This window comes from Mauremys reevesii, linkage group 3 (assembly GCF_016161935.1).
Source record: "Mauremys reevesii isolate NIE-2019 linkage group 3, ASM1616193v1, whole genome shotgun sequence".
NCBI lineage: Eukaryota > Metazoa > Chordata > Testudines > Geoemydidae > Mauremys > Mauremys reevesii.
The window spans coordinates 117466965-117494943 of NC_052625.1; the positions used below are offsets into that span (position 1 = coordinate 117466965).

The 27979-nt window shown below is 38.9% G+C and overlaps 1 protein-coding gene and 1 long non-coding RNA gene across 5 annotated transcripts in view; one reads left to right on the forward strand and one right to left on the reverse strand.

The window, feature by feature from the left end:
* TRDN (triadin) overlaps positions 1-27979 on the forward strand; it is a 292575-nt gene that overhangs the window by 201151 nt on the left and 63445 nt on the right. The window contains exons 24-31 of the mRNA XM_039528738.1: positions 373-420; positions 2923-2946; positions 8074-8124; positions 8633-8683; positions 14047-14097; positions 15526-15576; positions 16233-16283; positions 17141-17191. Coding sequence (XP_039384672.1) covers positions 373-420; positions 2923-2946; positions 8074-8124; positions 8633-8683; positions 14047-14097; positions 15526-15576; positions 16233-16283; positions 17141-17191 — 378 coding nt within the window. The remainder of the gene's footprint in view (positions 1-372; positions 421-2922; positions 2947-8073; positions 8125-8632; positions 8684-14046; positions 14098-15525; positions 15577-16232; positions 16284-17140; positions 17192-27979) is intronic.
* Positions 238-27909, reverse strand: LOC120400281. Of its 4 annotated transcripts, none has more exons than XR_005595675.1 (11): positions 27863-27909; positions 23893-24064; positions 23022-23075; positions 20249-20324; positions 19719-19799; positions 17563-17658; positions 16850-16971; positions 16369-16498; positions 7881-8076; positions 3803-4071; positions 238-378 (listed from the first exon to the last, which is right to left on the reverse strand). It is a non-coding gene; the product is annotated as an uncharacterized LOC120400281 (long non-coding RNA). The 4 variants fall into 4 exon arrangements; XR_005595673.1 differs by having other exon boundaries at positions 16369-16533; XR_005595674.1 differs by lacking the exon at positions 27863-27909 and adding an exon at positions 26371-26489 and having other exon boundaries at positions 16369-16533.

Below are 27979 nucleotides of genomic sequence, written 5' to 3' on the forward strand. Positions count from 1 at the left end.
TGGAGTATAGGGACTGCTACTGAGGGAGGCCCTTGCATGACTGTGCAAAGCAAAGCCTCTGGTGTGGCAATCTGTGCAGTCATGCCAGGCTTATCAGAACCTGGCCTGAGGTTTCTTTCAAGACAAAGAAGGAAATGTTGTATTATTCATTTTTGAAAGAAATGAAGTATCCCCTTTCACTTTATTCCTTTACTTTATAAGATAGGTCAAAAAATGTGTTTCCAGTTTATTGTGAGGAAGGGAGGTTATCTTGTGGTCACGAGACTTTGAAATCATTTCCTTCAAAGAAATCTGTAGACATTTAATTACTTCAGAAATGCTTTGTGTGGGGGGCAGCACTTCTGACTGGAAAACCTTATCTTTGTTTTGCAGCAGTACCTGAAAAGAAGGAAGAAAAAACAGCGAAGGCTGTGGAGCAAGGTAAAGAGAAACTTGAAATATTTTGACATTATCTGCTTTAGAAAGACAATGGCACAGGGGAAAAAACAGACAGCTTCGTGGCAATAACCTTTAAATTCATTACTCTATCAGTCTGTGCCATTGATCTGCTCAGTTTGCCAGAGAAGAGAGAATTTCAGATAGGATTCTGGCTCGGTCTCTTGCTTACATAATACAAAACACACAGAGACACTTCAAGTGAACAAACCATTCTGGAGTCTTAACATTTCACCTGTCCCATAGGGGATTTCCTGTCCTGCAGGGTGGCTTTCATTCAGCAACATGGGGTCTCCATTTTAAAAAAAAGAGAGACAATCATGTGGTAGGACAAGTGGATCAGATTCTCAGTTGGGATAAATGAATGTAGCTCCATTGACATCAACAGAGCTGTGCCAGCTTACACCACTGAGGATCTAGCGCTATGTCTCTACAAAGATCTGGAGATTGCATTGCATCCTAAGAAAAACTGGAAGGCTGATGGCCTGTCTTAGGCTACGACTCCAAGTGAAGCTGGGTGGTGGGGGGGGAGGGGTGATTCCCAGCTCATGTAGACATACTTGTACTAGCTCTCATTGAGCCAGCATGCTAAAATTAGTAGTGTAGCCAAGGCAGCATGGGCAATGCAAGCAGCAGCACAGGTTAGCCACCCTGAGTACCTGCATGGGGTCCAGGCAGTTTGTACTAGGGGTGGCTTGCCTGTGTTGTCACTTGCCTCTGCCCACGCTACCCTGGCTACACTACTATTTTTAGTGTTAGCTTGATGAGAGCTATTGTGAATTCAGCTGTGCACGCTGGGAATCACACCCCCAGCTCCAGCGGTAGATGTAGCCTTACACTGGTGTAAAAACCCATTGAGTAAAATTCTGGTCTTTTTTTGAAAAACTTCAGTAAAAGGGCTTTGCATTGGGTGGTAGGAGATATCCTTTTACCTCTCACCCTAGAGATGGGCCAAAGGCCACTTGAGTAGTCTGCCTGAGGCCTGCTGCAGGCATCCTACACTGGACTATGATGTAATAGATCTAGCAGCTCACTCACTGCACCATCCCATGCATGGACATGCCTCTAAAACTGAGCACTGACATCACTTGTGATATTAATTGTCGGAGTCCAGTGTTCAGTAAGAAAAGGAAAGGAAGAATATCCATCCTACTGTAATGCTAGTTCAGTATTGCCAACCCCAAACATTCAGGAATTGGGGCCCCAAAATCATGAGATGCGTTAAAAATCATGAGGTTTTTTGTTTTGTTTTTAAATCATCATTTGAGGTTCTATTTATTTGCCTTCTAGTTTTTGAGCCTTAAGGATTTACTTAGGTCATGTATTCAAGCTTTTCTCCACAAACATGAGGGCTAAAAATACAGTTTTAATTTTAAGATTCTCACCTACTGATCGGATTCTAGGGGCTGGGGCTTTACGAGCAACACAAAATACTGGGAGTCATAATAAAATCACGAGTTAGCAGCATTGCTAATTTAACAACCCTAGCAAGAATTCTAGTGTTTCAAAATAAAATGTTCATGTATTAAAACTGTTTTGCCTTTCATGTTAAATCACTCCTATATAGAACTGGGCAAAATAGTGGTAGGAAAATTATTATTGATAATATTTACCAGCTTTCATATTAGTGGAAATGTAGAGATTGGTGCAACCTTTGCAAAATGTTTAAAGGAGAGCAAGGTGGTTGGAAAGCTTCAGTGAACAGGCAGAGCTTTAACTCCATCCCTTTATTGAGCGGCCAAAAGTAGCTGAGCAAATGGGGACCAGGGGCAGGATATTAAGTTATTAGTAGAGGCTAGCAGTGAATTACTACTTACCCTGGTTCTTCTTTGCTCCTGGTCTGTCTGCACTTTGAGCTGGGGGGTAATTTCCAGCTTGAGTACATATGTGCATTCTAGTTTTGATCGAGCTAGCATGCTAAAAATAGAAGTGTAGCAAGCACAGCAGGATGGGCTAGCCATCCCAAACAAAATCCTGCTCAGGACCCTAGGTATGTTCTTGGGCAACTAGCCCATCTGGCTGCTCGCACTGCCAGGGCTACATTTCTATTTTTAGCATGCTAGCTAGATTGGAGCTAGTGTGTGTACATCTACTCAAGCTGGAAATTACCTCTGCATCTGGATGTGTAGATGTACCCCCAAGTCACAATACTCCCTGGGTTACTGGAGACTGCTACAAAGGTGGCTAATTAGTAGAAAATTGTACAGGTTGTTTTGATTTTTTGTGTGTGTGGTGGGGTTACATGTCCACTACAAATTGGACCGAGTCCATGAACTCATTTCACATATGCTGTCAAGCAGCCATAAAATGGTAATGACTTCAATTCTAATCCTTAGCAGTTAAGGTTAATTTCTCTTGTTTGTTGACTAAAGATGTTTTTATGTGTTTCTTCTATTACAACACATTTTTTGTTAGCATTACATTTTTGCTCCCACAAGAAACAAAGGTAACTCTAAAGAGATTTTTTTGTTTTTGTTTTTTGTTTAGATAAACCAAAGCCGAAAGAAACAAGTAAGCTTTATCATACATGTTCCCTATAACTGACTTAGTACCACCTTAAGCTATACAGATGAAAAGAAGTATCTGAGAGCCAAGTATTATTATTTATTATTATGGGAGGGGTGAATGGATGAATGGTTGATTAGATAGAATAGGTTCAAGTAAACAGACATATTCATTTGGAAATGCTAAGAAATTCTTTTCTATTTTAAAGCAGAGGATTAGGGTCTCTTTACTGTTTGCTCTCTGCTTCTTTTGGCCATGAGGAGATTTCTCACCTCTTTGTAACACTGCTGTGAAAAACCTAGATTACAAAAAAATATTATTTTATGGACAAAATTCTTCTCTGATTGTCACTGAGACTCCATTAGCCTCAGTAAGTATCTCAGCCGTGTATTCTGATGTCAGTAGAAGTTTAATGCTGAGAACCAATGCAGAATAAAAACCAGAGGGCCTTGGTGTGAATTAGTGGTGCTGTCCTGCATACCAGACTATAATTTTGCCATAATTATAATATAGTATTTCAACTATATGATAGATCTCAGACTGCTCATCTAGTCACAGTATGTCCTATATCTATTTATAATTTAAGCTAATATTTCTTAGCTTTCTTTTAATTCTTGAAAGACGTCTGTATCAGATCTAGCACCATCCCAAAAGCTAAGCTTTTCCTGGCGATGGCATTAATCTTGGCAGCATTTTCTGAATGGCTTTCTGGTTTATTGGATCACTTGGAATGTAAGGCCTAGTCAGTAACAATTCAGGCTTTGAGTTCACAAGTGTTTGATCTCTTGAAATCAAATCATTGGTGTGACATCTTTTGGAATAATGCAATAATGGTGCTGTTAATAATGGAGATGCACATTACCTGAGTTCTTATAAGCAGGCTTCTGAACTTAATGGGTTTAGCAGTGTGTGATGCCGGGTGGCTTATTTTGCTAATATAATTAAATGCATTGTCATTGCTGGAATTGACCACAAAAGCTGCATTCAAATCACATAAGGGGTCTTGACATAAGCGTTCAGCAATAAGGACACTGATTCCAAAGACAGAAATGCCATCTTTTCCCCACCCATTTGTTGCTTTGGGGTGTTGCAGGATGTGGCATGGTACACAGGACTGCCGTTGGGTGACTCCTACAATACAGAGGCACAAAGGTGTAGTTAATTTTCAGCCTTAGCTCTACATTTCATTGATGTATATATTTATACATTATATATGAATATTTAATATTGAGTCTATTTAGTATTTGACTTTTTGATGTAATATTAGATAGGTAACACAATGTTTCAGAACATTGGCATTGAATTGTTTCTTTTCTATATATTGAGCATCAGATGGCTGAAACACTGATTGCAGAGGTTGGCATTTGAAAATAGAAAAGAGACAATTTGTATATTTTAAGGATGGAAAAAAAAATCTATCCCAACAAAATGATTCCTCCCCCCACATTTAACAAACTTTCACCTGACCTTTTCTTTTGTAAATGTAACTATTTGAAAGAGAGGCTCTTTCTCTGTATGATCATGAATACAATGTAACACACTTCCGCTGAACTAATTTATTCTACAGATTAGAGGTTTACTATAACCAGAAATGAGGTTTTATCAGCTTTTGGTCAACTTTGTTATAAGTGAAGTCTCAGTATAACTGAGTTCCCTACATACAGATTTCCAGGTACTAGACTTGTCCTACAAAGAGCAAGGTACTAAAACATAAACAAAAAGCTTCATTGTTGCACTGATAAATCTCTGAACATTGGATGTGTGCCGCATTTTAGAAAGCTCGGATGAGAAAAAGTGAAGTGTGATTTCAGTCTTCCAATAAAAGAGGTTATTCATGCCTTTCAGCAAACTTTGGCAAGTTTCAGACCTGCACTCCTATTCCCAGCAGACCTTAGGCCCAGGCCTGTTATTTTCTGCAGGGAAAGCTAGGCTGTCTTCTACCACAATGCTCTCCAGCATCTTCAAGCACTGGATTCTTGGCCCACTCCTAGTTCCTTAGAGGAAGGCCAGATGACCTGATCTTTCTCACACTTTCCTAGGAGAGCTGGGAAGGGGAAGGGTGGCAGAGAGCCTGCTTTTCCTAAATATTTTGTCTTCTGTTGGTGGCCTGCCTACCTTCTGCCACCACTATTTGTCTGTAAATTATTATAGCAGCAAGAAGCCGCAGTCATGGACCAGGACCCCATTAGTCTAGGTGCTGTACAAAACACATAATGAAAAAGTCATAGAATAATATAAGTGTAGGGTTGGCAGGAACCTCAGGAAGTCATCAGTTCCATCTCCCTGCATTGAGGTAGGACCAAATAAACATAGACCAGGTGGTTGTCCAACCTGTTTTTAAAAACCTCCAATAATGGGTACTCCACAACTTTTCTTGGAAGCTTATTCCAGAGCTTAGCTACCATTAGAGTTAGAAAGTTTTTTCCTAATATCTAACCTAAATCTCCCTTGCTGCGGGTTAAGGCCTGTCACTGGGCACCTTTGTTCCTACCCGGTGAACTGCATTGCCTGGCCAGTTCAGATGGTTTCACAATCACACACAGGACTGGTTGTTTTTCACCAAGGTGTGTGTTTATTCCCCTCTTACATAGTAATACCATGCAATATAGGCTTACAGCAAGGATAGGCTTTCCTGCAGCTCTCACTCCCCAGCTGAGACTCACCCCCAGAGCCATCTCCTGAACTCCCCTTGCTTCATGTTTCCTCCTCTTTTATTATGCACTGTTACCTTGTTAGCCCAATGATTGTCACCCAGGTGCTCACAATCCCCCATCAGAAATTGTATAATTGTCCTCAGCCTTCCTCAGGCTGCCGCAATGTTAGTGATCAGGGTGCTGCTGGTAGCGCCCTTTCACAGGCTTATTACTTCATGGCCTACTTTCAGCAGACATGGAGAACAAGTGATCGCCATCCTCTTAATAACAGTCCTGAACATATTAGAACACTGTTATCAGGTTCTCCCTCAGTCTTCTTTTCTCAAGACTAAATGTGGCCAGTTTTTAAACCTTTCCTCATGAGTCAGGTTTTCTAAACCTTGTATTATTTTTGTTGCTCTCCTCTGTACTCTCTCCAGTTTGTCCACATCCTGCCTAAAGTGTGGTACCCGGAAGTGGGCACAGTACTCCATCTGAGGCCTGACCAGTGCCAAGCAGAGTGGGACAATTACCTCCCATATCTTATATATGACACTCCAATTAATGCATGTCAGGATGTTGTTAGCGTGTTTCACAGCTGCATCACATTGTTGACTCCAGTTTAATTTGTGATCCATTCAAACCCCCAGATCCTTTTCAGGAACACTACCACCTAGCCAGTTACTCTCTACTTTGTAGTTGTATGTTTGATTTTTCTTTGCTAAGTCAAGTACATTGTCCTTTTCTTTATTGATTTAATCTTGTTGATTTGAAACCAATTATCTGATTTGTCCAGTTTTTTTTTATTTCTAATCCTGTCTTCCAAAGTGCTTTCAACCCCTCCCAGCTTGGTGTCATCTTCAAATTTCATAAGCATATTCTTTACCCCATTATCCAAGTCACAAATGAAAATATTGAATAATACAGGACCCAAGACTGACCCGTGAAGAACCCCACTAGATATGCTATTGCAGTTTGACAGAGAATCATTAATAATGATTCGTTGAATATCATTTTTCAACAAGCTGTGTACCCACCTTATAGTAATTCCATCTAGAACATGTTTCCTTAATTTGCTTATGAGAATGTCATGAGGGCCTGTGCCAAAAGCCTGACTATATAATCAAGATATATCATATCTCCTGTTTCCTATCTATCCACTAGGCCAATAAACCTGACAGAGAAGGAAATTAGGTTGGTTTGGCATGATTTGTTCTTGACAAATCCATGCTGGCTATTCCTTATGACCCTATTATCCTCCAGCTGCTTACAAATTAATTAATACTTCATTCCAGTATCTTTCCAGGTATCAAAGTTAAGCTGGCTGGTCTTTAAGTCCCTGGATCCTCTTTGTTCTCCTTTTTACAGAAAGGTACTATGTTTGCCCTTCTCCAGTCTTCTGGAACTTCACTGATAGTCCAGGTGTTCTCAAAGATAATTACTAATGGTTCTGAGTTTGCTTCAGCTAGTTCCTTAAGTACCCTAGGATGAATTTCATCCGCCCCTGCCCACTTGAATACAACTAACATCTAAATATTCTCCAACCTGTTCTTTCCCTATTTTGGCTGGCATTCCTTCCATCCTGTTGTTAATATTACTTGGTTGAGTATCTGGTCACCATTAACCTTTTTAGTGAAGACTGAAGCAAAATAGGCATTAAACATCTCTGCTTTCTTGTTGTCATCAGTTATTACGTCTCCTTCCCCACTAAATAGAGGGCCTACATTTCTTCATCTTTCTCTAGCTTACAATGTTTTTAAAGAATCTTTTTTTTATTGCCTTTTATGTTCAGTGCTAGGATAACTCATTTTTTCCCTTAACCTTTCATGTTTGTTCCTACATGCTTGTGCTATTTTTTTGTTCTCCTCCTTATCAATTCGTCCAAGTTTCCACTTTTTGTAGGATTCTTTTTTGATTGTTAGTACTTCTCTTATTTCTGCTGGCCATGTAATGCACTTTCACTAAGGGGCTGAGGCACCTCAAAGCATTAAATGACTAGTAGGAGCAGAGGCATCTTTCCTGACCTGTTTCCAAAGAATGGAGGAGGGTGGACAGACTATCTGTCCCCAAGAAGATACTGGGAGGATTCAGAAGTATCCAGCTTATTTTGCTGACCTCTTGAAAAATGAAGATGGCAAAAGCGGGTCACCAAAACATTATCTGAAGAGTTGAGAGTTGGAAATGGGTCACTTTGCTCCCTTCAGTTGGCAACTAAGATTAAAAGAGTATCCTGGACCTGTGGGAGGTTGCTTGTTTAAACTTTAATAAATCTTGCAAGTTTCATAATGAAATCAACACAAAACATACTGTGAACTGAAACAGGCAGGTTTCACAAAACTCTTCTAATCAGTTCATCTCTTGCCATTTGTGCCATTGTATAGCTAGAGTCTCTCATACTGTCTAACTGGTTCATTATCTCATATGATTCAGTCTCTGTATTCCACAAACCAGGCTTTTGCTTGTGACTCTCACTGTATCTGTGCTAAATATTTCTTTACAGAACCTGTAAAAGAGAAAGAAGTGAAACCTCCGGCTGCAACAAAGGATAAAGGTAATATAGCAGCATAAAATACTACAATTGCCAGAGGATTCGATTTTTTTTAATCCTCATTATATATGGATGTCTTTATTTGTAACTTACAACATAGTTTTGGAATGGTGAGGAAAATAAATTTTCAGAATTTAAGAAATATTGAGACTAATTACTGCCTGAATTGTAGGTGAAGAACAAAGCTAAGGCAATGCAAAATGTTTGCACTGAAACTCAGAATTACAGCCTCAGAACTGAGAAGCATTTGATAAGGTTTGCAAAGGATTTCAGAAAATATGGCACAAGTTTTAAGTGATCTTTGTTCTCACATTGTAATTACATAAAATTTGTTGTTTTATTTTGCAAGCATAATTAACCTGATCAAAATCAGTGTTTTTGACTGAATTTTGAAATGGTTTTGGGGACTGTTTCAAACAATCAGTTGTCTGATTAAGCATTGTCACTGAGTCATCAGATTTTAGCCTTTAACCCTTTGGTTTGTTAATTAAAGTACTACATATTTTTACAGAGCATGTCAAAGAAAAGGAAGTAAAGCATCCTGCAGCTTTAAAAGATAAAGGTAATTATACACAATGTAAGAGGATGTTTGTTGGTTTAAAATTACCGTAATCAACTTTATTATAATTATAATTGAATCAAGGAGGGACTTTCCTATATCTTTAAAAATAATCTGAATATTAAAATTATCAAAATCTTGTTTACCATCTATGCCATGAAAGGCGAGTCAAACAGTGTTATCTAACTAGAGTGTAGAAGCCACAGAACTATTAATATACAAATGCTTCTTCATTATGAAAACTATCTTCATCAGTGATTAAGATCTATAACCTCATCAAGATAAAGAACTGTTAGTGTCTTCTATAGGCAGCTGGAAAGTTCTGAATTGAACTGCTTGTATAAACCTGTGGCTGTAACATGAATAAAGTAAAACAGTAGCATATGAAATGGTATGAAAGTGTGATAGATAGTGACATGCCTTCAGGCCTTTGTAAAGGCCGAGGTTAAAAGCTCACTGCATCAACCATTCAACCACCTGAGTCTTTAGAATTGCAAGTTTGTCTGACTATTTTTTTCTCTCCCTTTCTTACTCATGTAAGTTTAAAATTTCTTATGGCATTTTTTTTCAAGTATAGATGGTTAACTCAACTAAAATTTCCCTCGAGTCACTGTTTTTCAGCATGCTGTGCCCCCTTCATCCCCCTTATTGCTACCCTCCACTCCAGAGTTACTTGCATTTCAAGGATGAAGCAATATGTGTATGTACATAATTTTTAAAAAGTGCTTTGTTCTTCAGCATAAGAAGTATCACCACATATGTAAATATAATAATATCTTATATTAGATTACAGTAATTATTTTCTATTATTTCAAACAGGAGTAACTGAGGAATTTAGATTATTTTCTCTATGTAGAATAACACTACATGTAAATTAGTGAACTGTAGAGAAAGAGACAGCAATTGAATTGCTAGATATATACTCAAGCCCTGGTAATCATGCTGATTTACCACTTTCAGATAAGGGCCCCTATCCTACAAACACATTCACACATGAATAGTCTCACTCTTCAAGTGATTGTCCATGTGAATTCCACTTCTAGTGTGCATGCACCCCATTGGACGAGATTGGATTCTTTCAGCAAGCAGCGTCCATTGGGGCCACACCTGCTCCCTGGATCCCTCATTCCCTCCCATCTAAGGGCATAAAGGGAACATTGGGGTCCAATTGTTCTTCAGTTTCTTCTCCTCATCCCTAACAGCAAGACAGAAATCTGCTTCTCTGTACACTGCATTTTTTCTCTTAGACTTGTAAATATATTAGATCATATAATTAACGTAGGGTTTTTTTTCATGCTCATTGACATTAGATTTGTGTGTGTGTGTGTGTGTGTGTGTGTGTGTGTGTGTGTTTGTGTGTTTAGGGACTTGTCAGGTACTGGGATTTAGCTACTGTGCCTGAAACAAACTCCCCAGCATTTAAAACTTGCCCATGTTGTGATGCAGCTATTTTGCCTAATGATGGGAGGTGCCTTTTTTGCCTTGGAGATAGATGCTCTGTCAGGGACATGCCTATCTGTTGCTCCTTTCTCCAGAAGACCATGTTTCACTCCCAGACTAGGGATGATTTTAAAACTGGGGCTTTATTAAACTTACTATCGAAAAAACCAAATGCACGCAGTGTGCATAAGTCCCATACCCACTCAGTTTCACTGAAGCATGGCAACCCTTCAGGGATAACATTTTGCATCCCCACTGTATTCTCTTTTGCCTATCCAGTGCTGTCGGTTGTTGGCTGCGTGTGTGTTCTTGCTGTGTGTGTTGCACCAGCTTTGAATCAGAGCTTATGGGCATGGGATGGGATGCATTCAGTAGGTGCATTCAATAGGATAAGTAACTGTTCTTTCCAGTCAGTTAGGCCACACACCTACTTGAAGTTAAGTATGTGCGTAAATGTTTTCAGGATCAACGCCTACGTGTTTAATTTTTTTATTATATAAATTAACAAGTAAAAGAAATACAATGTAAAATTGTGAAAAAATCTCAATTAATAAACATTCATTGTATATAAGTACTAGCTCGTATATAAATTCAAACATTATGAACCAAAAATATTCCTGTACTTTCCATCCAACCAGTCTTTGATGGGATAGCGAAAAGTTTGTTGAATCTCTTTTGGAAAGAAAAAGGCAGATGCTATGTAGGGATTTGGCATGCTAATGAAAATCAACTTAAGAGAAAGCAAAGGAGAGAACCGATATAGCTCATCAATTCAGCATCTGAAGGCCATGATTTCAAAAAAAGGAAACTACTGCACAAAATCTAGTTTCAATCATACGTACCCAAATGGCTGGCTTTGGGACTTCAGGCCAAGTACTAATCCCTGTTACGGAGCTTGTGAGCTCAATGTTGGTGTTTTTGGAAAATGGAATAAAGGCATTGATTTTAGTTTTGGATGAGATATTTAAACATTTTTATGATCAATACAATCCCTGCAAGAAAAGAGGGATCATGGTATCTAATTCAGACTCTTTTGGGCAACAGGGTGAGTTTTGGGCTAATAAGAGAAAGATGAAGATCCTCTGAATCAAAACTCTTGCTATGAAACTGAGTCAGTATGTGTGAATACTTTCCTTATTACTACTGCCAGTAGAAAGGCAGGAAAGAGTGAAGAGGAGCATTGACTCAGGCCAGCTATTGCATTAAGCATTTTTTTGTTTAAGGTGGAGGAATTTCAGATGCGGATATTCTTCCAGTCTGACCGTAATAGTGGTTCTCTGTGTAGTTGAAAGGCTGAGTCAAATGTCCCTGAACCTTATGGTCAGGTCCACTTCTAGTTTAATACATCCCAATTAAGGAGAATACTAAAGAAACTTACTTTCTTCTACAGAAGAAATATCTTCCTATTAGGGGCAGAATCTGAGACTGATTTATAAATGTAACACTAAATCTTCAGCTCTTTGCTGAAATAAGAAAGCCCCTTCAACAATTTCAGGTTGGTTTAATTTTGATTGGTTGGATTAGTTTGAAGCCAAAGAAACTCAGGAGGCATGGATTCCTGTGCATATCTTTTATTGTTATCCAGTTATGTGCTCTATTTATTTTTATGTTTCTACACAAGGAAAAAAGTCAGCAGTTTGTATCCCTTTCACAGTACTTACACTACATGTTATTGAAAGAAACAAATATGTATTGTTTGCTGCTGTTTGGTCCTTTATCACACTTGCTATGCATTGTGTGTAGTTTATATGAAGTTTTTAAAAAATCCTGTTTGTAGCATTCAGTGGAGTATTTTTTTATAGCAAGTATTTTCCTTTAAAAATGGAAACGTATGATGTGTAAATTTAAATGTCCTCTGATGCCTAATAAAAAGAATCAGAAAGTGATGACTTTTTCAGACTATATGTCCTATTTCTTTTCTTCTCCTGTTTTATTGCTAGAATATGAATATTTGTGTAACAACAAGATCTTTGTTCTGATGAATTTATCTACTCCTGCTGCTTGTCCCTATTCTAAAATCATATGGTCATAGCTTCTCATCTGGAATTAATCTGTGCTTGATAAAGGAGCAGTGTGGGGCAGAGAGGGGACAGGTGGCTTTAAGCTATTTTTATGTTCCCCTGATCCTGAGACCATCATGGACAAGGTCAGGGCCAGCTCCAGGAGTTTTGCCGCCCCAAGCAGCCAAGAAAAAAAAAAAGCCACGATTGTGATCTGTGGCAATTCAGCGGGAGGTCCTTTGCTCCGAGTGGGAGTGAGGGACCCTCCGCCGAATTGCCGCCGAATACCTGAAAGTGCCGCCCCGCTCCGGAGTTGCCTCCCCAAGCACCTGCTTGATAAGCTGGTGCCTGGAGCCGGCCCTGGACCAAGTCAGTCCCTGACGCAAGTTAGAGCAGCTTGAAGGTTGACATCATTTAGGCCGTTTGATGATATAAAATCACTGCTCCCTGTGGCTGATGGAAAGAGAGAGGAGATCTTGGGGCCATGTGTCTCTAAAGCCCTGGCTCATGAAGATAGGGGATAAGTACACTTTGGATAGCCCCCTGGTGCTGCTGTTAGTTGTTGCTTCTGCTGCTTAGTCCCTAATTGCTAGAGAATGCTGGGACCTTTTTCAACGGCCACTCCACCTAGGAAATTTCATGGATGTCCCCTGCAGCAAGAGGGATGGACTGTTGGGCTGTATGTCCCCACTCCATGTTGGGAGAAGGATCATCTAGCACCCTCCCTCTAACCTCTGGTGCTGCTGATAGTGTCTGCTAAGTCTCCCAGATCAGATGCATGCAGGTAATTTAAGGCTCTGTCCCCACTGGAAATGAACTTGTATTAGCAAAGCCCATGTCTAAAGTCAGGTTGAGTTTAGTGGTGGATTAAGACAGATCCTTGGGATCCAGTCCTGGTAGTCTGGAGGGCCGACAGCTGTTGAGAATTGGAAACTAGTTTTAAATCTAGTTTAGAGAGACTCTTCTGTTGGCTCAAAACTGTTATTACAGTGGATTTAGCTAACATTGGTTTATACAGAGCCTACAATAATCCTTGCAAGGAGATGTAGTTCTGCTAGGCATTTAAGTGCCATATCAGCTCAGAAGGATTATGATTGACTCTAATTAGCATTCCTACAAATGGTAACATTTTTTCACTCCAACCAAGTGACATTCAAAAAGGTCCAAAATTGTTTCCTCCCTTTGAAAACATCATTTCCTATCTAATCCCTGCAAATGCTCACTGACCTGTACACTTCAGAGGCCAACAGATTAGCACCAGTAGGAAATGGCTGTTAATAAGATGTGTTCCATACAATATTAATTATACAATGTAATAAAGGTGCTCAGTACTCTTATTCCCCGCCCACGGTATTGAATTGAAGGCCTGATGGCAAGCCCACTTAGAGTCAATGGAAAGATTCCTGTTAACCTCCAACAGGCTTTGGCTGAGGCCCTAAGAATCTGGTCCTATATTCAGATCCACTTACATGGATCTCTGCATCCATGCAAAGTTCTAGGTGTCCCTACCCTCTGTTAGCCAGAAGCTGGGAATGAGCGACTGGGGATGGATCACTTGACGATGACCAGTTCTGTTTATTCCCTCTGGGGCCCCTGGCACTGGCCACCATCGGAAGACAGGATACTGGGCTAGATGGATCTTTGGTCTGACCCTGTAGGGCCATTCTTATGTTCTTATGTACTTCAGTAGGGCTCGGTGTGGGGACAGCACTCTGTGCTAATGAATCATATTAAAGAATCAGGGACTTAATTTGACAGAACGTGAGAGGTGATTGCAGACAAAATGCCAGAAAGTGTAAAGAGAGATTAAGGGTTATATCGGTTTAGCTTTTACCATATGTTACTTGCTAGTTCTTTTTAAATGCATCTTGTGTACATCTTTTATTTTTAGTCACTAAAACTGAAATCCACTGTACTTTCCTATAGAGCATGTAAAAGAAAAAACCGTGAAGACTCCAGAAGTTCCAAAGGACAAAGGTAATGGCACAAGTTAAATATAAATTCATAGATTTAATAACTAAATATCTGAATAGCTATGCAATATTGGAAAAGAGTCTCAAGTGGAGATATGTGGGCATTATCCGTAATCTCTCGTGAGATCTAAATTCACTACTTGATAACACTCAGGTTATCTTAAAGCACACATACAAGATATACTGTAGGTTCAGTGTCAAACAACAAAATTAAATGCCCAAACAGACTTCTCCTACCAACAGGGTCATCAAAACTGAAATTAGAAGGCATAGCTGGTCGAAAATTGGAATCCGCATTTTTTTCTCAGGACCAGGCTCCTTGGCCAGGCTACAATTCCTGTCACCTTTCCTTCTGGTTGAAATTGAAAAAACTCTGAATTGCCACTGTGAATGATAATGAATAGTTATTGGGCCATGGAAAAAGAGTGAGAATGACTGTAAAGCCTGCTAGTTAGAGCCCTCACTTCAGATGTGTGAGATTCAAGTCCAAGTCCTTGTTCCAATGACTATCTATTTATACAAATATACAATGGCTTTAATGGGAGAGACTGAGGGAGCCTGGCACTAGAATATTCCATTGCCCTGTGATTAGGACACTCTCCTGCAATGTGGGAGATCCAAGGTCTAATCCCTTCTCTATATCAGGCAGAGGGGAGAACTCAACATGGGTCTCCTCATCTGAGGTGAGTGGCCTAAGTACTGGGCTAAAGTGATAAGGAGGACAGCACTATCACTTCCTCCTCTGGTCATGTTGTCAGACTAGTCCAAAAAAATCTACACGTTTCAGTAATGTCAAAACAAACCGTTTAGTTTCAACATTCCCAAAACACTTCAATGTTTTGGTTTTAGTCAAAACTATTTGGTGAACTCAGTATGAAGTTGAGAATAGTTTGGGGTTGACGAAAATGGCTTTTTTTGATGAATAAACTATTTGTTGAAATTTTTTCTCCCCAGCTCTAGTTCCATATCCGTTGTCAGTCCCAGATAAAAAGAACCTCTCCTTAGCCTTCTTTGGCATCTTCTGGCTTTTAATTCTAACACTGTAACTGTGTCAGTGTGTGCTCATTTTGTATTTCGGTTCAGTCATGGAAAAATCCATTGCTGATGCCAACCAATGTATAAAATTACTTTCCTCTTCATAAATCATTATTATTCGTTTTCTATTTGAGAGACAATGTAACAAGTTCTCTGAATACAAAAGAACTATTCACATATTATAGGTTTGTTGTTTTACTTATCAAACTAAGTCTAAAAGGCTCAGTTAATTACATCTTTGTATTGTCCTGCTTACTTCCATGCTATTAAAGCCACTTGATTATCACATCTGTCTTCTTTTCTCTTTCCATATCAAAATATATGACTCACTTCCTTCTCATGTGTCATCTTTTTTCTCTAACCTGACTTCTGATAAATGTTAAATGTTTCTTTTCAGAGCCTGTTAAAAGGAAAGAAGTGAAGCCTCCAGCAGCCTTAAAGGAAAAGGGTAATGGCTCATAGTCACGTGTAAAAACACCTATTCCCTTATTAAATATACAGTTGTCCACACTAACGAGTGCATCGTTGCCTCAGTGCACACAATTCCTGTTAACCTTAAATTACAGCTCTTCTGTGAAAAGTTACAAAAACCGGCACCTTCTTATTCATTAGATCTGATCCCTTTGTGTTTCTGAAGTCATATGTGATTAAGAAATAAAAATAAAGTTTTACTATTTTTGACTCTTGTCTGATCTGCAGAGCCAGTGCACCTACTGGAGAGAGAGCTGGTGGCTGCTGCTTCTTACGTATCACTCACTAACAGAATTGTTAACTAAATTCCAGTTATAGGCTAAATTCATTGACACCTGTTGAAGCCCACGGAAGACAATGGGGGAGCTCAGTTGCACTAAGGGCATAGTTTGGCCTATAGAATCTTTTCATGGTTAAAATGGTCTGTAAGAAAAAGCATAGTTTGCCTTTCAGATCCCAGACTGAACCCTTGCTGAACTAAACTGAGTTTTGGATTCTTAACAAAACCCCATGCTAATCAACCCTTGTCTAGCTTGGTATTTTTTGTGAAACTGTTGCACAGCTCTAGATACCGTATAAAGGCATGATAATATAATTACCTCCCTGCTTCAATTTTTGTAATAATTTTTTCAGAGCCTTCAAAAGAAAAAGAAGAGAAGCCTCCAGTTCTTGTCAAAGAAAGAGGTAAAAATAGAATAATAGGTAATAGAAAAATAGAAGTTCTAAATTACTAAGAGTCCATATTTAGAGATGAGATTTTCTGAAGTACCTGGAGAATTTGGTGCTCATCTCATTCTGGGCTTTTCAAAATCTCACTGTAGATTGATTAATCACATGCTTCTGGAAATGATACTTATGGTATCATATGGTCCTAAAGTGATTGCCATATAACCTGCAGTCTGCTTTAAAGGACAGAAATAATAATCACGAAGTCCTAGATGGTAGAGATGGAAAAGATCCATGAAGTCATCTTAATTCAAGTTTTGTTCAGTTTAAATGTCTCAGGCAATGAAGTTTCCACTGCTTCCCTTCTGAGATTATTCCACAGTAAAAGATCTTGTTTACAACGGACTTTTTCCTTTAAAATTCTTACTCCCCCCCCATGTTTGCCAGTATTTTAAAGAAGGCCTAACAGTCTACTCTTGTTTTGTTTTTTCTCTTCCCTCCTGTTCCCTTTACTACATCATGTAATGTGCACGTTTAGATACTCCCCTTATTTCCTTTTCCCAGTATTTTCTGTGCCTCCTTACCTGTGATTGGAGATCCTACACTCCTCTGTGCCTTGATCCCCTTTAATCATATTTCCACCAGTGCAGCTTCTCCTTCAAATCCCTCTTAAAAAACTCCTCCTTCCACAAACCCGAGTATTTCCCTTTAAAGAACAGTGTCACAAGGAATAAAAGATTTTAAAAATCCCACAAAAGCCTATGAGCTTTTGATACATGAACCATCAACCAAAGCTACTGCATGAAATTATTGCTGTACCCGGTCCTCCATGCCTTCTCTTCCCATGAATGTATACAAAATTGTAACTTTTTCAGGAGCCACAAGAAAACAAGCAGTGAAGCCTCCAGTTGTCGTCAAAGAAAAAGGTAAAAATTATTTGTCGAGTTATGCAATAACTGAGGCCCTGATCCTGAAATCAGATCCCCCTCCCTCTGTGAAGACACAAGAGCCCTGACCCTCAAAGATATTTAGGTTCCCAACTCCCATTGAATTCAATGGGAGCTAAGCATCTCAATACCTTTATGGATCTGGGCCACAGACCTTTAAGTTGTGTGCTCTTTGGTGCAAGGATGCTGTTTCTTATTTGTCTATTAAGTGACATGCACCTTCATTGGGTAGCTAGTGATAATAAGTAGATCTCACAGCCAGAAAGTTGCTATTGCTCATCATTTCCCCTTTCTTAAATTTATTCCATGTTCCTAGTTGCATTTGCCATTTCATATTACATGTCACTTACCCAAAGTAAGCACCATACCATTGTCATGTAGTGCGCCTTACAGATAATGATCAGGATTTACCTTCAAATAAAGAGTACTTAAGGCATACACATCCTCTAAATAAAAAGATAAATAAAAGGGATTTTGTAGGCAGTGATAATAGTAATTATAACTAACTGAGTATTCTCAAGTTTATGTATTCATGTTAAACTAGTTCAGGAAAGAATTAGATTTACATTTAGACACTACGTGCGTGTTGATTAAACATCTTATTAAAGAAGCAGTATCTCAAATTAAATGGGCAAATACTTTAAGAGCAGATAATAAATAATAGCTTAGCAATGCAATAACAGTCAATTGAAACAAAGATACGGAGGTCATTCTTTGAAACTGCCAATTGCCTTAATGCTGCATCAGAAAACTAAATAGCATTCCCTCCTAATCGCTGGGTACTCTCTAGGGGATACTGGAAATTATGAGGTAATGTTTTCTCTGGCAAAGTTTATGAAAAGCAAGATATGTACATTTTTAAGGGCAACTATTCTACATAATGTTTGTAGGTAATACTTAGAATAATAGTAGAGCAAGCTATTACTGCACACACTGATTCTGATGTCATTCAAAAACAACATGAAAGTTAGGTGATGTGTAGGGCCCTACTAAATTCATGGTCCATTTTGGTCAATTTCACAGTCATAGGGTTTAAAAAATTGTAAATTTCATTACTTCAGCTATTTAAACATGAAATTTTATGGTGGTGTAATTGTAGCGGTTCTGACCCAATAAGGAATGCGGGGTGGGGGCGGTTGCAAGGTTATTGTAGGTGGGTTGTAGTACTGCTACCATTACTTCTGTGCTGCTGCTGGCAGCGGTGCTCCCTTCAGTGCTGGGCAGCTGGAGAGCAGCAGCTGCTGGTTGGGCGCCCAGCTCTCAAGGCAGAGACACCACCACCAGCAGCGCAGAAATAAGGGTTGCATAGTATGGTATTGCCACCCTTACTTCTGCGCTGCTGCTGGTGGGGCACCACCTTCAGAGCTGGGCATCCAGCCAACAGGCGCTACTCTGTGGCTGCCCAGCTCTGAAGGCAGCGTGGAAGTAAGGGTGGCAATACTGTACCCCACTAAAATAACCTTCCAACCCTCTTGCAAGTCCCTTTTGGCTCAGGATTCCCAATTTAAGAAATCCTGGTCTTCCCCATGAAATCTGTATAGTATAGGGTAAAAGCACACAAAAGACCAGATTTCACAGGGGAGACCAGATTTCATGGTCTGTGATGCGTTTTTCATGGCTGTGAATTTGGTAGGGCCCTAGTGATGTGTAATCACAAAAGTCACCAGGATTAAAATAGTATCAAACTATTTTACACAGAATTAAAACCTAGCAAAGAGAGATAGTCTTGAATGATCATCCCCCAGATACACGACAAGAAAACAACAAAGGAGGATGTTCTTCATTGCACCTGTCAATTGGTCTATTCTTGGCAGAAGTGAGTTAGAATTAAAAATTTATTGTTTTTTAAAAAAGGCAAGTCTGGTGTAGCATATTGTGCCTAAGATATTTGTTACTTTCTACTTCTGCTCTTGTAAGGCTGTGAATGAGGTGGGAATCCATTATATGGCTCTAGCAGAGTTTGACATGCCCAGAATGCTTGCCTTCAAGTGATCAGCTCTCCATAAATACTTTGGGTCTGATCTTTGGGTATTTATTTGTTTTTTTTCTATTTAAGTAATAGTAAAGGAAATGCCTATACAAGAGCTTTAGGTGTCCTGACAATTAATCTAACATTGTAAAACATCCCAAAAATTCAAGTAGGAACAAACTAACTCCATTTCATCAGCTAGCGGTGAATCATTTACAAAACAAAGCTCCTTCAAACCACCCATGGCTTACTTGGCCTATTTCAAAGTCAGACTAAGGGGCATTTGAATACTCCAGGTCCTACTGACTTTCCCTGGGGTTGTTTATGTTCATCACCTTTGAAAATCAGATCCATGGCATGCTACACAGTTCACAGCAGCCAGAGGTATTTCGTTACACTATTACACCCATAAGATAAAACCTTGGTCCCATTGTAGTCAATGGAATTTTTGCTAGAATTTCGCCCATAATATATATCATTGGAAAGTGTCAGTTATGTATTCAATGAACCCTCACAGAACACAGATCTAGTTACTACCTGGGTCAGTGTTATACAGGAGGTCAGACTAGATTATCACAGTCATTCCTTACGGTCTTGGAATCTCCGATTTTTTTCCCCCTGCGGTAGATAGGTGAAAGAGGAAATATTTTTGTTCAATCAAATTTTTCAATCAGTCAAGAGTCATGAATGTGAGACTTACAGTTTGGTGAATGCAAAATCTGAAAATGAAGGAAACACCTATTTCAAAACACCTGTTCAATGTGCAATAGCAAGCAATAGGGGGGGAGGGATAGCTCAGTGGTTTGAGCATTGGCCTGCTAAACCCAGAGTTGTGAGTTCAATCCTTGAGGGGGCCACTTAGGAATCTAGGGCAAAAATTGGTCCTGCTAGTGAAGGCAGGGGACTGGACTCAATGATCTTTCAAGGTCCCTTCCAGTTCTAGGAGATTGGTATATCTCCAATTATTACCTTTAATATTGAAAACAAAATATTACCCAAATAGGACAGAAAATATTGCTGAAAATGTTACATATTATTAAAATATCATAGTATAAGTATTCCCTTACTTAATATGTTCAGTTCTGATCTCCATATGTCCTAGAAGACGATATAGCAGATGTAAACGGGCACAAAGGTGGTCAACTAATGATCAGAGGCATGTAAAGATTGCCATGTGACAGTGTAAGATTATTTAAAGAGAAGACAAGAAAGGGGAAGAATGGGAAATATTAAATCAGTGGTAAAGTAAAAATAAATGGGGTGCTGTTACTAACCTTTTCCTATAATACAAGAACAAAAGAATACCTACAATTAAATTGAAAGGCAGCTTATGAAACTGATTATTTATGCATTACATCAAAAGTATTGTCTTTAATCTCTGAAACTCCTCTTCTACAAGAGAGAAGGGTGAAGATCTTAGTAGGATTCCCCCCCAAAAAAGCATGAAATATATTAATGTCAATAAGCACATTTATAGTCACATTAGACAAGATGAAAAAATGGACGATACAAATCCTCATCTTTCAGGACACAACTCAATCACTAACTGCCTTAGGCAAGGTCTAAACTAGAAAAGATTTGTCAATATAGCTGTACCAGTATTGCTGAACCGCCAGACCATCCTAGTACAGATGCAGTTTATACTGGCAAGAGTATGCTTTTGCTGGTGTAGCTTATACCAATTCTCTGAGTGAAATAAGTTATGCTGGCAAGAGTATGTATGCCGGTATAACTGCTTCTATGTTAGGGCTTTTGCCAGTGTGAAAAATAGTCATCAAAGTAATCACATACTCCACCAGACATTAGTGTACCAACAAATGTTTCTTAGTGTAGACCTGGCCTAAGAATAGGGAGAAACTTCCTCTTGCACCATCCTCTGAAGCATCTACTGCTGGTCACTGTTAGACATACATGACAAGGTGCACTGCTGGTCTGATTTGGTATATTAGTGATTATTTGCTTATGCTAATATAATAAATACAGCATTTCCCCTACAGCTATGTGGAAATACTATATTTATCACTAGTAATAATAAAAGCTAGTTGGAAAAGGGAATTAGGGAAATTCCTGCTGGAAAAAATAAATTTGAAATTTATTGAATGAAAAATTAGAATGTTCTAAGTGAAATAAAAATTTTCATTTTAATTTTGACTTCAAATGCCATTTTTAATCACAAAGTTTGGAATTTAAAATATTTATGGCTCCTCCCCTTTTTTAAAACTGTCCCCCTTTTTTCTATTGGAAAAGTAGTAATTAAGCAACAGTAGACTAAATTTCACAAAAAGTAACACTTTCAGTCTTGTTTTTGTTCCCTTTATTATAGGGCAATATGTTACTTGTCTTTTTCTGATTTGCTGGGAGTTATTAGCTGCTCTTGTTATTTAACAGAAACTTCCTTTGTCTTACCCCAACTTAAGTCTTGTTAGTGAATGTTGAATAGTGAATTTGACACAATGTACCAAAAAAGGAATAGCCACATTTCAAGTCTGCCAGACTTGCAAACCAAACATCATAATCTTTATCAAAAACAAATGAAGTGCAATAACATTCTGTACACTTGGGCCAGAAAGATTCCCATTTACCATTGCAGAAGCATGCGTGTTTTGGATCATTACTATAGAGTGATGCATTTAAAAAAAATAAAAATAAAAGCATTTTAAAAAAAAAAGTAGGGAAGAGGTGCATATATATAAACCCTCTCCTTGGGGCTAGTCCTTCCACTGTTGAGGCAATTGCAAACCTCCCGTTTCACCTCATTGGGAACAGGCACAGGTCATATATGTTATGCAGTGAAGCAACCCAAACAGATGAGATGAAAATCAGTTATGTTCCAGCCACCCAAGTTTATGACAAGGTAAATCTTATTCACACTGTCTTTAAAGATTGGGATTCCGTTCAATTGCTTCAGGTTCTTAAAAGTTGCTTCTGTTTTTACTGTTCTATGTGACAGATCTTCATAAATCATTTTTATCCTCTGGAATTCATATATAAACAGTGCTTTCAAAAGCAAATGGAACTAACCCAGTGATGCTGAATGTGTATGGCAGGACATTGACATTTTGTCAGAAAAGTGTAACCTCCATGTGTAAAGTGGCTTTAAGCATCCACGTGCAATGCTGTGCATCATTAGCTCTTTCTTTCTTAACAATGAAAAGTGACATGTCACATAGAACATACAAACAGGGTTTGAGAAAAGTCTTTGTAAGACAAAATTGTTCCAGTGAGTTTGTGGCCCATTGCCCTGTGGGAAACCAGGAAGGGAAGTTTCCATTTACTCCTACTTATGTTCTGTCCATCAGAGTGACAGTATACAATAAACAGGGAGCTCCTTTAATAGACAATGGAATTACAACCAAAGGAACATCATAGTTTGTGTAGCATGATGTCACATTAGATAGAAGATGTCTAGTTCAGTGCTAATCACATTAGATGTAGGTGACTGCAATAGGCATACCTTTGCTAAATTAAACTAATGTTTGCAATATGGTGGTTGAATTCATATATCATATTAAACTGCATTATGTAATCCAGAATAATAAAACACTACCAGATATTATGGTAAGACAGATGTGTTTGGTACATAGAAATTGCCACACCAGATCAGACCATTGGTCCATCAAATCCAACAGCCTGTCTGACAGCTGCCCGTACCAGATGCTTTGCGGAAACAGCAGCTGCTTCACTTTAAAGAAGGAAAGAAAAAGAACAAGAATAGAAAACATCCCTTTATATAGCTGGAGACTATAATAATCTGGAAAAAGAAAAAAGGGAGCATATTGAATTTTTAAGTTCCAAAAAAGTGTTGGCTTACACAAATAAAAAAAGAAAGGCAAAGAATACATGAACTACAAATTGTATGTTAGTACTTGTCATTTGATCTTCTCTTATTCTCCTCTGCAAAAAAAAAAAAGGATTCAAAACAAACAAAAACTCATGTGTTTGTGCGCATATAGTATATGTAGACACTCACTCACTCTTAACTCTTGTTACATAATATGTGTTCCCACATTATTGTTAGCATGACATAGAACTTACCGTGGTGACACTATGTAATAATACCAGAATAGGGGGAAAAAAGCACTCAGAATGATAAGATTGTGATAGATTCACATTATGTGGGACCTGTGAAGTTTTGGCTTATCAGATAGGAACTTGAGAGAGAGCATTAAAATTCTCTGTAGAACAAGGTAGATACTGTAAAAACATTGTTTGAACATTTGTTTGAGGTGCACAGCTGGAGACTTCATATCTGCACAGAGTAGATGCAATCGTCATGCCTCCAGGAGCTCTGGAGCAAAGGTGCTCATTAGTAGCCCTTGCTAAATCTTTTGAAAAATTGCAGCATGTGGTCCTCCAGCACAGCGTTCCAGGTGTGGCCAGTGTGAAGATTGGGGATTGGCTCCTTGGCCAGGCCTCCACTTTACAGATATGCCACCTCTGAGGTCCTGAATGCAGCAAGCAGTGTTAGTGCCACTTGCCACTGCTCAACGAGTGCTATGGCCGTCTGCTCTGCAGAAGCAATGAAAAGAAAAGTTCCCAGTGACCTCTCCTTCTTCTAAGGCTTGATCTAGAGCTCATTGAAGTCAGTCAGATTCTTTCATTTGACTTTAATGCCCCTAATTGTGAGCAAAATATGTGTCCTAAATTGAAAAATTATTGGCATACTTTTATTATAATCTAGATACTTACAGTTCCAGGGTCACATACTTACCTTAGCTTTTTCATTTGGATCTGCAATGCATTTGTATCAGGTGTTACTGATTATAAATCTAATGCCCATGCAATTATCATTTATCATTAGTGTTTTGCAGGTGCACAGGCTCATATCTTTTCATGTTCTACTCCGGTGTTTAGCTCTGTATATCTGGCAGTGGCAGCTGGACCTTATAAATGATCAAAATAGGACAGTCAGGTTATGTAATGCACCACAATGTCTTCCTCAGCCATAAAATGCATTGTCATGGATCAAAAATAGGTTCAGAGACAGAAAGCAAAGAGTAGGAGTAAATGGTCAGTTTTTATCATAGCCAAAGGTTAACTGCAGGGTGCTTCTTGATTCTGTACTAAATCCCATGTTGATTAATATTAATGATCTGAAATGGGCATGAGTAATGATGCAGCAGAATTTGCTGATGAAAGTTATTTAGGTTAGTCAGCACCAGAACGGACTTTGGGGAACTTCAGAGAGACGTAAACAAGCTACATGAATGGGCAACATGATGGCAAATGAAATTAATCCTAATGCACATTGGAGGGAAAACAATAGTAATACCTGGCTCTTACATAGCACTTTTCAGCAGTAGATTTCAAAGTGCTTTCCAAAAAGAGGTCTCCTCATCCCTATTTTACAGATAGGGAAGCTGAAGCACACAGTTGGAAAAAAACCACAAGGAGTCCTTGTGGCACCTTAGAGATTAACAAATTTATTTGGGCATAAGCTTTTGTGGGCTAGAACCCACTTCATCAGATGCATGGAGAAAAAAATAAAGGAGCAGGTATAAATACATGAAAGGATGAGGGTGCTTCACCAAGTGTTAGGTCAGTCTAACGAGATAAATCAATTAACATCAGGATAGCAAGAGAGGAAAAGTATCGGAGGGGTCGCTGTGTTAGTCTGGATCTGTAAAAAGTGACAAAGAGTCCTGTGGCACCTTATAGACTAACTGACATATTAGAGCATAAGTTTTCATGGGTGAACACCCACTTCATCAGATGCATGAGGAAAAATAACTTCTGAAGTGGTAAAAGAGTGGCTCATTACAGACAGTTGACAAGAAGGTGTGAGTAACAGTATGGAGAAATTAGTATTGGGGAAATAAGGTTTTGTAATGACCCAACCACTCCCAGTCTTTATTCAGGCCTAATCTAATGGTATCTAGTTTGCAAATTAATTCCAGTTCTGCAGCTTCACGTTGGAGTCTGTTTTTCAAGTTTTTTTTGTTGAAGAATTGCCACTTTGAGGTCTGTTATTGAGTTACCAGAGAGATTGAAGTGTTCTCCAACTGGTTTTTGCCCACAAAAGCTTATGTCCAAATAAATTTGTCAGTCTCTAAGGTGCCACAAAGACTGCTCGTTTTTTTTGCTGATACAGACTAACACAGCTACCACTGAAAACAGTGGGAAAAGTGACTTGCCCAAGATCACTCAGCAGGCCTGTGACAGAACCCAGATCCCTAGTCCTAGGCACTATCCTCTAGGCCATACTACAGCATGCCATATTAAACTATTCATATACAGGGTTCTAGATTAACTCTATCAATTGAAGAAAGGGACCCACGCGTTATTGTAGACAGCTTGGTGAAGACTTCTGCTCAGTGTGTAACTGCAGCCAAAAGGCTAACCAGATGTTAGGATGAATAGGGGATGGAATGGCAAATACTAGAACATGTATAATAATGTCTTTGAATAAATCCCATGGTGCAGCCTCATTTGGAATACTGTATGCAGTACTCATTACTGCATCTCATAAAGGATAGTGCTGACCTAAATGGGGTTCAGAGAGAGTGAGAGGAAGGATGGAAAAACCTTCCTGTGAAGACAGAATGAAATGATTGAGATTGTTTACCTTAGAAAGGAAATGAATAAGAGGGGGCATGGTCAAAGTATATAAAATAATGAATGATATAGAGAATTGAGATCAGGAACTTCTGTTCTTCATGTCTCATAACATGAGAACAAAGGGATATTCAATGAAAGTAAAAGTTGGGAAATTCAACACTGATACTTTTTTACGAAACATGTAACTAAACCTTAGAACTCGTTACTACAGGAAACCAAGAATTTAAAAATATTCACAAAGGGATTGGATACTTATGCAGATATCAAGAATATCCAAATTTTCATAATTAATGAAAACACACTTTTGGAAGATTATTAAACTGTATGCTTCACATCTTAAGCCAAACTCTAAATATTAGAGATCAAGATGGTATTTATGTTAGAGGTACAGGTAAATTATCCCACATCTACCTACTGTGGATTTCTTATACTTTCCTCTGAAATCTCTGGTACTGACAGGATACAGGACTAGATAGACCTTGAATCTGATCCAGTATGAAAATTCCCATGTTCCTAAGAACTACAGGAGGGGATTCCTATATTTTTTGGCTCCTGAGTGGTACCTACTAGACATGCAATCTTAGATTAGGGAGCCTTGAGAATGGAATGTGTGCTTTTATATAAAGTTTACCTTCTTTTCTATCCGGTCTAAATTAAGTGGTAACGTTTGTATTTCCATCAATGGAGGAATGATAAGCAAGTTGTATGGTTTTGGAAGAGGACTGAATGATTGGTGATCAGCTGGAGATTCTAGGATTAAAAGATTATTTACCCCATCTGACATATATGGGGCTTGCTAGATATAGTTAAACTCAGGATTTTCTTCCTCAAAATAGTCTTATCAAGGAAGAATAAAAACAGGCAACAGCATTTCTGGTAAAGATTTTGTATTGCCCAATTCATCATTCTGCTTTATTTAACACCCTCCCCTGCCATAATTTCATGTCCAGCAAAGATGTATTAACCCACATTTGCTCTCAGGAATTAAGCTGGCTTTTATCCAGCGTAGACCAAATTCCCTAGATAATCCATCCATTTTTTAAAAGATACAAATGCATTGCTCAGCTTCTGGAATTATGGTCTTTGTGCACTGTCATTATTCCTTGTCATTATAAGTTTAAGTAAGAGCATTTGATCAGAGAAATGCTATTGGCAATGGTAGTCAGCATGAGGTCTCTTCTGCCTCATGAGATTTGTGGAGCATTTACAGTACATGTCACCAGGAAAAAAAAAGTTGATTCCCTTATATGCTGGTCACTGTTGAAATACAGGATTTGCAAACAGATACCACATAGTGATAGCACAACAGTTTTTCACTATATATTTAGAATAGGAAATATCTGTGGTAACTGTGATAACAAACAAGGTTTTTACTATATGATACCCCATCTTTGCGGAGGTGGGGGAGAGAGAATAAAATCGACTGTAATGTGCTGGTCCTGTGGCTTCGGCGGCAGGTTCGCCAAAGGCATGGGACTGGCAGATCACCCGCAGAAACACTGCCGAATCTGCCTAAGGCTGCACTAAATTGGGCCAAAGACTGATTGAGCTTTGAATCATCTCCCAGCTACAGATATTGGGAATGGAGTGCAAAAGTGGCATATAGCCAATTCTGTCCCTTCTCCTCTAGCCCTGTCCTGAGTGCTGCTCAGCCAGACTCCTGGGCCTGGTCTAGCTGATGTAAAAGGTTGTACACCAATTTTGCATTAGTTCTGCACTGGTGTGAATGCATGCAATACATTAAATGCATAGCCAGCCAGACCCCAACTCAGAAGATTCAGAGATTCAAGTCAGAAAAATCTTCCAAACTTCAGATGCTTATCTGAAACTAATTTGAATGTATGCAAACGTTTAGAGGTCATTTCTCTTCCACCTCAACACATCCATCCCTCCTCCTTCCATTCTTCACTCTTCCACTTCAATTCTACCATGTTCTTCGTTAATTCATTAGCACTTATTTGTATTACAGTAGTGCCTAGAGACCCAAATCAGAATCAGGACCAGAGTCTGCTAGGCTGGTCTTACCCCTAAAGGAATTATAATCTTAAAACAAAGTAGGTGAGTATAATACACAATAGAAATGGATATTAAGATCACATATCTACAAAGGTCATTGGGCTCACAGGTTGAACCAAAGCTTTCAGTTGTCTGACTCGCCCCAGCCTGGAACCTGGTCGATATGTTTATTCTGACTTGGTAGTGACCTCAGCTTCCAGAACCCTCGCCGCCATTCCACCTCC